Source organism: Phoxinus phoxinus, assembly GCF_949152265.1.
Source record: "Phoxinus phoxinus genome assembly, chromosome: 25".
Classification (NCBI taxonomy): Eukaryota; Metazoa; Chordata; class Actinopteri; order Cypriniformes; family Leuciscidae; genus Phoxinus; species Phoxinus phoxinus.
The window spans coordinates 9,170,121-9,181,045 of NC_136900.1; the positions used below are offsets into that span (position 1 = coordinate 9,170,121).

A 10,925-nucleotide genomic window follows, 5' to 3' on the forward strand; every position below is an offset into this window, starting at 1 on the left:
AACAGAACGGAAGAGAAGAGAAGAGAAGAGAAGAGAAGAGAAGAGAAGAGAAGAGAAGAGAAGAGAAGAGAAGAGAAGGGAAGGGAAGGGAAGGGAAGGGAAGGGAAGGGAAGGGAAGGGAAGGGAAGGGAAGGGAAGGGAAGGGAACGGAACGGAACGGAACGGAACGAACGGAACAGAGCAGAACAGAAGAGAACAGAACTAAAGAGATGAGAATAAAAGAGACGAGAAGAGAGGAGACGAGAACAGAACAGAACAGAACAGAAGAGACAAGAACAGAACAGAACAGAACTAAAGAGATGAGAACAAAAGAGACGAGAAGAGAGGAGAACAGAAGAGACTAGAACAGAACAGAACAGAACAGAACAGAAAAGATGAGAAACGGGATGAAACGTCTTCCGTCCCTCTCTGAATGACAAGTGAGTCTGGACCAAACTCAAGTCCACTCTGCTGGAGTGCTGCGATCCCTATTTTAGACTGAATTAATACACTGGCTCTTGTCAACTGAAGGATTTCAGCCAAAACCGTGCTTTTAGAGCTGGAGCAAAATCAAGAGGGTCATCTCCGTTACTCTGCACAGGAGAAACTGCATCTACATCATAACCCCCATATGAAGACAAGCATCCGACTGCACATGTATGCATTCATTTGTCTGTAGTTTTTCTAAATCGCTTTTCATGCTTCAGTCCTGATGATGCCGACAAGAATATGACCTAAAATCTCCTCCATCGTCTCATTCAATGCCACGAGCCGAACGTGAGGCTATTTGAGGAGCAGAGACTCTATTTCAGGTGCCCTCACACAATGGCTGCAATTAGCTCCCGTTGTAGTGTGTGTGTGTGTGTGTGTGTGTGTGTGTGTGTGTGTGTGTGTGTGCGCGTGCGAGATCTCACCACCAGCTCTTTACACCGAACAGCATGGGTCATGTAAACAAAGAGCTGCTAGCATCACAAAACAGACAATCACTTTCACATCTCATAATGCGTATTCTTCATGTCATTTTACTGGGGTGGTTTTCCTGCTAATGAAAATGGAGTACGGTCACACACACGCATTTTCCTCTCTCTCTCTTTCAGCTATCCATTTAAATTACACCCATCCAAACTGACTCAGGCATTAGTGTGGACTCGCAGGAGTCGTTCTGTCTCGATCCTGCCAACTGCATCTCGTCCAAACACAAGCGGGACACACCCAGGACAGCAAGACGGGACAGATGCTGGCAATAAGACTTCAAGATTATTGAGGAGCAAATCCTCAATACAACTGATGATGGTTTTGAATTGCTTGAAATATGATTGGAATCACTTTAAAAAGGGAAAATACAGTTAAGTGCAACATGTGCAGAACAAGTCTGTCATGTAAGCTACAAAAAACTATAATGAGAACATTATAATTGTGTGCTTGGGACATGGCTTTTAATCAGGCTCTCAAAAATTATATACAAATTTGGATTTAGATTTATCGGCCAATATATCGGTATTCTGCTTTCAACTATAAAGAATTATTGGTTATCGTATCGGACAAAATCGGTGCATGCCTAGTAGGAACTGATAAAAATATGTATACTTAGTTTGAATGTAAGTCGCTTTGGATAAAAGCATCTGCCAAATGCATAAATGTAAATGTAGAAATTGCATTTACATTTCTGAATGACGCGATTACAGCATATACATCATATTTGGTGTTTCAAAGTGATTAAAGCCAATAAAGGAAATAAAATTACCTAAATAAAATGCCATTTACCCATACATAAAATAGGTTAACCATAACTTTTTGGATTCATAGTGCTCAGAAAAATTAGTTTGATTTGGGTGTGAAAAAAAATATCACTGATGAGACGTGTGCACACTATTTTGCACACTTCTGCACTAATCTACACCATTTTGTAGTATAAATGGTGAGAGAAATGTGCATGTACAATTAATAAATAAATAAAAACTTCCTCTAACTGGAAATGTGTCTAATTTGAGAATGTATACATTGTATGGCAGAGTATATAGCGTACAGTAAGTGCATCGTACATCATTTGGGACACAATAAAATCTTTGCATCTTCCGCGCAAGATAAATCAAGTTGAAGTTTTCAATCAGAGATGATGTTTATACACAACCAACCAAATGGCATTTAGCTTTCATGTTGTTGTACACTTTAATTTAGCTTGGCATGCACTGCTTTTAGTGCCGACCTATTGACACTGCAGCTTTTGAGGTTTTAGGATGATAGCTGCAGAAAATCATTTTGACTCGTTCCACAGTTTAAAAAACAAGTCGGAGCACTTGAAATTGAAGTACACAGAAGCAAGCACTTTGAGGGTCTAAAGGTAGATGTGCGAAGCTCGTATTTGTGTTAAAAGCGTTTAAAAAGAACTTGAATATCATTGTCTCTAAATCATCCTTTCTGTGACTGAACTTCTGTTGAACTTCTGGTAACATAATCCCTGTGCAGTTTGGTATTCTTGCACGACGGTATCATAAGAAAGTTACAGGGATTAAAAACTGCTCATAAGAGTTGTAATATAACTTGCTAACTTGAGACTAATGTGAGAGGATATCTTCCTAACCTTTATTCGAAATGTCTAAATGTTCATTTTCATTGTAAGTGCCTTCCTGTAACCATGAAACTAAACAATTACCAATTATATTCTGTGGTAAGCAACTGCAAAATGCTGATGTTGTTCTGCAAAGTCAGACGTCTCTTTCTCCTTCACATGCTCTCGTTTCCATCGCTTGCTAATCACTTTGATGACTCTTACATCATAACCTAGATCGCTGTAAATTACATTAATGGCCAGCAGAGCCACTGATTAGTGAAACAATAAATATCGCTTCAGAAGATATGATTTCTCACAGTCACCCTGGAAAATATTTGTCATCGTGCACTGGGAGTGTTCAGGCCACTGTTTTGATTCAGTCCGACCACGGGGGTCGAAATTAGCATTAATCAATAAGACAGACGGACCTTTAATCGCTCATCAGACTGCCTTATCTGATAGCCGTGTTTTCCGGCATTTTAAAGGAGACAAATTATGAACAATAATTACATTAAAGCTGCACTTAAAATTCTCAAATGAAAAACTTCTGGATTCAGTGTCCTTCAATGGGCCGCTTGTGTGTTGCCATCACGACAACCGGAATAGAAAATGTAAAACTTGAAAATCATAACACGCTCAGTCGTAAGGTCACATAGTTCTCTCTGTTTGTGTCGAGCATCTGTGGCAATAATTGAATTTCACTGAAGAATGTGCCTTAAGAAGAATGAAAATGAACCGTGGGGCCTTCGCACTTCCTTCAAGGTCACGTCCGCACTCCCATTTGCCAATAAAATCAATCGCGTGACAGAGAACGCAACATATCATTTCTAAAGAATCGTGAGCGGCCACATTTAACTGCGATGCGCACGGACATATTCATTAGCTGACAATTTTGGCATCTAATATTCATTATGATGAAGAGGCTCAAATTCACAATCAATTTCCTGTTTCTCATAAGAGCAGAGTAAGATCCAACAGAGCTTAAAATCAATGCTCTTCCCTCTCACCTCTGTATAATAGCTCGGTACTGGTTTCCAATTACTCTCCCTTGTCGTCCGAGCTCAGGTACTGTGAGTAATATTCTGAGGAACGACGGGTCGGAGGAGCGACCCTCAAAGGGTTCTGTGACCATCTTCGACTTGGCTTTTCAAAGGTTTTTAAAAGCTATGAAGCTGGAAGTAATACATTTGTGGCGGAACAATGGCTCTGTGGCTCTTTGGATGGTGTTGTTGAGACAGAATAGTGACTATGAGTTTTTTTTAAGTGAACAAATCATTCAACCCAACCTTCCTTTATAAAGTGCGTGACTGCTTTGGTGACTTTATCCTGACTTCAAAAACTGTAGAACAAGCAATTTCCGCATAATGTGCACAGATTTCATTGGTTGGACCTACTAAACGAATACAAGAATCTAAGGATGAATATGCACATAGCTCGTGAACACTATATCTTTCGTTCAGTCCAAAACAAGTTCAATAGGTGTGCAAATAGCAATTTCTGAACATAAAAAAATGACTGATGAGCATGCACAATTAAAATAGCGCTAATTGCCAGTAGCCTACTGGGAATGCATTGCTTTGGCATACAAAAAGTTTGCTCAACACTGTTAAAGGACATTATAATACAATTATCATAACTCATAATTCATTTAAGAAGTCTATTGTTGTCTTTTTTCTATGAATAGATAAAAAGCCAAGCTCAGCAGTCCCATGAAATGATTGAAGCAATAATAGTTTGACTCTGTTTGTCTTTGCAGATTTGTAGACATGGCAGATTTACTCATTCATATTATAATAAGATGTTTAGGTTGTGAACAATTCGGTAGGGTTCAGCTTCAGCTTCAGGCCCTACTAGTAGATGCTGTGACTACACCATTATTCGGTCAAAAGGCATGTTTATCAATTGACGTCTATTAAAAATGTGCAATGTACAGGGGTTAGACGATGAAAATATAACCTGGTTTTAGACCACGATGTATTATGGTGTATCAGTTCATCTTGGGAATGACAGAAGTCCTTCACAGCGTCCAGAGGGATTTTGAGCCGTTCCTCTTCCAGAACACTGTCCGTTTTTTGACTCGCTCCAAAATACCCCAACGTTGCTTAAAAATATTTAGATCTGGTGACGTCTGGTGATGTTCATCAAACCATTCAGTCACCAGTCTTGCTTTGTGTATTTGTGCATTATCATGCTGATACACAACCTCATCTTCAGGGTACAATGTTTGAACCATTAAATGCACACGGTCCTCCAGAATGGTTCGCTAGTCCTTGGCAGTGACGCATCCATCAAGTACAGTAGAGAAAGCCATGATACTGAAGCCCAAACCGTCACTGATCCACCCAGCGCTTCACTCTGGACAGCAACAGTCCGGGTTCAGCCTCTCTGGTTCATCTCTACACCATAACTCTCATGAATGTGAGAAAGACAGTGAAGGTGGACTCATCAGAGAACAATACATGTTTCACATTGTTCAGATTTGCACTGTTGGCACCATTGAAACCGACATTTGGCATTGGCACAAGTGACTAAAAATGTGGCTGTAGCAGCTCGACCATGAATACTGACTCTGTGACACTCGGACGAACAGTTTTGGTGGAAACAAGAGAGTCGAGGTGTGTGTTTATTTCAGTTGTGGTTTTATGTTTTTTGGATACAGGGTTACATCCCTCTCAGCTTCCTCTTGTGTCGTCAGTTACTCCTGTTGGATGTGGTTTGTCCAACATGGTGGTTTGCCAACATTACCCTGTATAGCATAGCTCTCGATACACCACAAAGACTGTTCTGGTCACAGATGAGCCAGCGAGACTCACACCAACAATATGTCCTCTTATTACCTCTTATGTGTCTCCCGTTATGTTGTGTGGATTGTAATATTTTATGTGCAGCTGTGCTATTGCTCAGCTAATTCAACCTTCACACTCGGCTCTTACTGATGTAATGTAAAATCAGAGAAGATTGGCCACCAGTCCGCGCATATACAAGCGTGAATCCTCCAATACAATACTGGCCAGTGTTTCAGTTTCATTGTCCAACCCCTATAATCAACATTTAAATTGCTTTCATTAAATGTTTCAGCGGTGCCAGATCTTTTTGGAGGGTTCTTAACAGAATAAACAGGATTTTTCATGTCTCTTCCATGACGTTTACAGCTCAGGTGTATGTATCCAGATCAACCTGACATTAAACTGAATGTCAACGCAAACTCATTGATGCAACCTACTAAAAACATCTGAAATCAAATCAAAAGAATCAAACCAAAATGAATCAAAATCCACAATACAACTACATATTGAGCGTATCCGAGGGCTTGACATCTGTATTGTATTGTTGATTTGACACTGCAGTCGCGCAAGATTTAAATACAGCTGTTCATCAAGAAAAGTCTATGGAGGTGAAGACAATTTGTCTATTTTTATTTCTTTTTCTGTTTGCCTGTGTCTCTCCATCGCTCTCTCTCTCTTTCAGATCAACAGGATTGCATGAATAATACATGAACTGTCAATCATTTCAGCACATTATACCCCTCCTGTCATCTTCTGTGCCTCAGTGACGCATCCATATTTACACACATACACTTTTTTTCACCGTTTGGTCCATTCCCTCACTTATCATCTGCAATCTGTCCACTTCTTCACTCAATTTAATAACACACACACACACACACACACACACACACACACACACACAAACCTATATCCAGCATGAGGGCCCAGTTGGACAAGATAAATGAAAACCAATCCCTGAACTTTTACATCACCCAATCTTTAATATTTGCTCCATACTTGTGAGTGGCTCCATATATCAATGACATCAATCGATGAAACACACACATACGCAATAATCAATAATGGGCCTGATTTTGTTTCTTCATTCCCTAAACTGTATTGATAAAGCCATATAGGAGCATGAATGACTGCCAGGCACTCCATACAAGAGGTTTGCTTAGTTTGAAGCTCCAATCAAATCACATTTGCATTGTCATCTGTATAAAAACGAGTCATTAAAGGAAGAGTAACAAGCATGAAAGGTACATATGTCTCACAGAAACAGTAAAAGAGGGGGTGAGGCTCCAGATTGTGTTTAACATCTTTACAGTCTGTTAGTGATTAGGTATTCGTTCTTCAAAACAAGTTACCTCAAATATCTTATTATCTCATTGGCATTTTTAATCAAACACAATTAGTAGGTCATTAACCCACAGTTGTGATCAGTCATGTGATAACATTTGCAAAACCATCTCTTTATCAATTAACTGACCTAGAAACACATCAACTGTAATAAAGTTTGTTCCACTTTGAAACGGGTGTGAAGAATTAAAGGTCACCTGCGAAAAACTTCATCAATTAACTCCATCAATCACATCCAAATCAATTAAACCATCCACAAACACACTCCCCCAACATCTAGTTCCATGACTGAACGTAAATCCCAGATGAGTGTGTGCACCTGCTGATTGCTTGTGTACTAGTGGTGGTTTGTTTGTGAAAGAATCAGTATTTTAAATGAATCTTTTAAGTGAACGAATCATTCCCGTTGCACGTCGCCAGTAGCATTCAAACACATTATATTGAGGAGCATTTTTAATTGGTTGAACACACTGAAGGAATTCACTAAGGCCTGGGACACACTAGAGGATCTTCAAATCTTAACGATTTTAAAACTGTGGGAGACCAGTGACCACAGACATAGACCTCAGCCGATTTTTAGCATTATAATCCTCCGAATGCACACTAGAAGTTTGGTCCGGACCGCGAGACCACACACCTGTCGATTGTAACATCTTCACAGTGAGATGAGATTTCACGGATTATAACTATTATCAAACTATTAACCCGAATGTTCTGGGAAAATGTTTTAGATAAAAACTGGAAGAGTTGTCGGAGGATTAGTGATGGTGACGGTGAAGTCGTGGGACCGTGATGTAGTTTGTTTATAGCCTTTAGCTTTTTACTTCAGGCGACTGCATTTAAGCTTCAAAATTCATGAAAGTTGTGTTCATATGTGATAATTATCTTGATGGACAAAACATGCAAGTATCATAAACTTCAGTTGATCACAGAGCTTGTTTTTAGCGATAATCCAAAAGCCTAAGGCAAATATAGGGTTTTTGTCGAGGGAACCAGCATGATGCTAACTGCCGATTGGCCTACAAAGTGACGTCATACCTGCACTCTATTGGCTGTCGCGGGTATCACGATGAAGAGTCGTGTTTGTTGTATTGTCTTTGAACGATATTGTTCCCGACAGAATTGAGGATTTTTTGGACAAAAAGTCAGTTGCGAGAAGCCTCGAATCGGGCCACACTCTCCAGATCGTCGGGGGTAGCAAATCTGGCCCAAAATCTGGCTTAAAATCTTCAAGTGTGTGGCCAGCCTAAACAAGTCAGTGTTTTAATCTGAAGAGAAGCACTGAATAAGACACCTCTTTTGAAAACGAACTGGGATGTGACATTAAACGAATTATATTCTGTATGATGCTTATGTAACCAGTTAGTGAGCGCAGTCGCTGGCGCATCTCTTGAGATCAGGGGAGTGAGGTTTACACACACAGCTCTTACTGGCCTATGACAGTTTCACTGACGGTTAACCAAGTTTCTTCGAAGATTTGCAAACAAGCGCAGTTTATTAAAACACAGCAAAACTGTCTCGCTCAAGGGAATGACTTAATGACGACCACAACAGACAAAAGATACGTTTGTCTCCACCTACAGGCTTAACGATGTAAGGTCACTGACTGAATCACTGAACAAATCTTTAATGCATTCAAAAGATTTGAATCACCGAGATGAATCAAAGTCCCAGCCACTTGTGTGCAGTACATGTTCTGCTAACCTTTTGGGGATGAGTTAAAAAAAAGCAAAATCTGACTGAACCTTCTCATGGGGATTGTTGACAAATTGACTAAATGATGTCTTAATTAGAACTACATAACAGTAATTATGATAACCTTCAAGCAAACACGGAACATTTCCTTTTACAGTAGGCTATGATCCTGTTGGGTTATTTTAGGGAACCAGTTCACAACGTTCAAGCATCTTTATAAAGAACACTTTGCAAATGTTCATTATGTGTAGGCTACCTTTACAAATTCGTGTTTGTGGTAGGCTATAAACAAGTCAATTTGAAGGTGCTGTGGAAAAAAATAAACACCTTTTATAAAGCAGAACCCATTTCAGAAGCGGGTTTGTCCTAATATTTGAGGGCTTATTATCCGTGCCCACCTTTCCTTTCCAAACCCACAGTTTCATTCACGCTACGGTTATCATCATCTTCTCACGGCCATTACCGCATATCAAACACCGTCTTTTGCTTTCTGGCTCTCGGTAGCAGCAGGTGCTGCTGGCGTAACCCGAACGCGCCCACTCGTAATTCCAGTCACCTCCGTTCCGGAGCCCCGAAGCGAATTCATTTACCGTGGGAGGGACACCGGGGAAAATTGTAGTGGACACCCAGCGAATTCACGGGGAATCACGCTACGGAAACACGTGGGAGAGCTGACACAAATAACAACCCACGATACCCCAGCAAAATCATCACACACAAAAAAATCAGATTAACACAAAGATCCGCGCGCAGTGATGCGGATACCGGGGACGAGGCACCTGCTTTGACCTTGTGTTTTAGTCGTATGTCCTTCCTCAAGTCTCTTCATGTGCGGATCTACCAAGGACGAAGCGCACAACAAGTAGCTCTGATCGATCCTTCGATAAGAAAGCACACACGCAACAACAGACCTTAGTGGGACCTCAAATCAAAGTTATATATCAAATACAGCATGCAACAGTGATCGCTGTCAACGCAAATGCCCTGAGAGCGCGTGACAATGTCAAACAGTCATTAGTGCGCGCGCGCTTGTATGTGTGCGCCTGGACAATGATGTAAAACAAGGGGGGCAAAGAAGTGATGACCCCCGTGACAGGTGCCTAGCATCTCCAACACCCCCCACCCCGTGCCTCCACACCAGACCTGTCCGCGCCACAGGCACCAGTCCAAGGGGAGAAGATACTCCTACAAGTTTAATGGCAACAGAAACAAAAGCGCTCACCTTTGCTGTACTCCTCCTCCCTGTTCAGATACATGTCTGCAGATTGATGATGGACTCCTGGCTGGATGGTTTAAGTGCTTATTGTTACTCCACCGGGGGAAACTCTCGCGGTTCCGTGAGTGTTTATTGTGTCGTTGCTCGGCGGAGAGTCCTCCTCCTCCCAGAATTACGCGCGAGCAGGTTGTCTGCACACATCTACTTTCTCTCTCTCTCTCTCTCGTTCCTCACACACACTCACGGTGACGTGCTTTGAGACATTGCCCCGCGGGTGGGGTGGGCTGGGGTAGCGGATGCTTCATTGCTGTTATTGTGTCTATGCATCCCTATATAACATCTGTCAATGCTTTGTCAATTTAAAATGTTTTTCTCGGATGCAGCCTGAATGGTTTGAGCATGTGCAAAATGTCTGTGCCAGGCTATAGGTTGCCTTGACATTTATTCTTTAAAAGAACAACTGTAATCTAGGCAATATTGATTTTTTATTGTACCGGTACTTATTTTTCTTAAATTACTTATAAGTAATCCAACGGTATATTTTTCTTTTCTTTGTTATTGTTAATCAGAAAAGATACAATAAACACTGGATGACTATATACTTTTCAATCTCATTATTCTTATAGTCTCTAATAATTAAGTCACTAGTATTGATATAAGAGCATGTATTAATTTGCTGCTATAGTGACAACTAACTATTAATCTGTTACCGGTAACAAATTGCAGATTTTTGCAATTGAGTAATCTTATAGTTTGTATCGATCAAATACTAATTTCTGACTAGTATGTATTCCATTTGTTCATAGTACCTATTCCATTTTTAGTAACTATACTAGTGGGCTACTTAATATTTACTCTTTAGTTACTAATGTCTTTCTATTTGCTAATGTACTAATGTTTTTTCCAGTAATAATGGAAACATACCTGTTCATTAGACTAGACTTAAAGTTTACTTTTAGATAGGCTACTAGTTAAGTACCAATCTGATGCAAATCGCATACTTCCCTACTATAGTGAAAAACAGTATGTGACAAAAGAAGTATGTCTGAATTCACAGTACGCAAAAAATATAGCCAAAAAGTGTCCGGGTGTCCAACTTCTGGTGAGATTCTGAAGCATATGAGGGACACTTTACTATTCCATGAGGCCACGGGAGAGGAATTATGGATGGCACTGAAGTGACGTAACGATGCTAGTATGTCACGTGATAACGGTAACATGGCGAATGTAGTAGGCTACGGCTAGATTACATTCATACTACAGCCTATAGAACATACTTTTTTAACGGTCGTGAAGTAATTACTTATCCAAAATAAGTACCTACCTAAGAAAGAATGCGATTTGAGATGCAGCC

The 10,925-nt window shown here is 40.4% G+C and overlaps 1 protein-coding gene across 1 annotated transcript in view; it reads right to left on the reverse strand.

The window, feature by feature from the left end:
* Positions 1–9,671, reverse strand: part of syt7a (synaptotagmin VIIa) — a 124,688-nt gene extending 115,017 nt beyond the window's left edge. Inside the window, exon 1 of the mRNA XM_079602805.1 lies at positions 9,578–9,671. Coding sequence (XP_079458931.1) covers positions 9,578–9,611 — 34 coding nt within the window. The 5' untranslated portion in view covers positions 9,612–9,671. The remainder of the gene's footprint in view (positions 1–9,577) is intronic.
* Between the last annotated feature and the right edge of the window lie 1,254 nt (positions 9,672–10,925).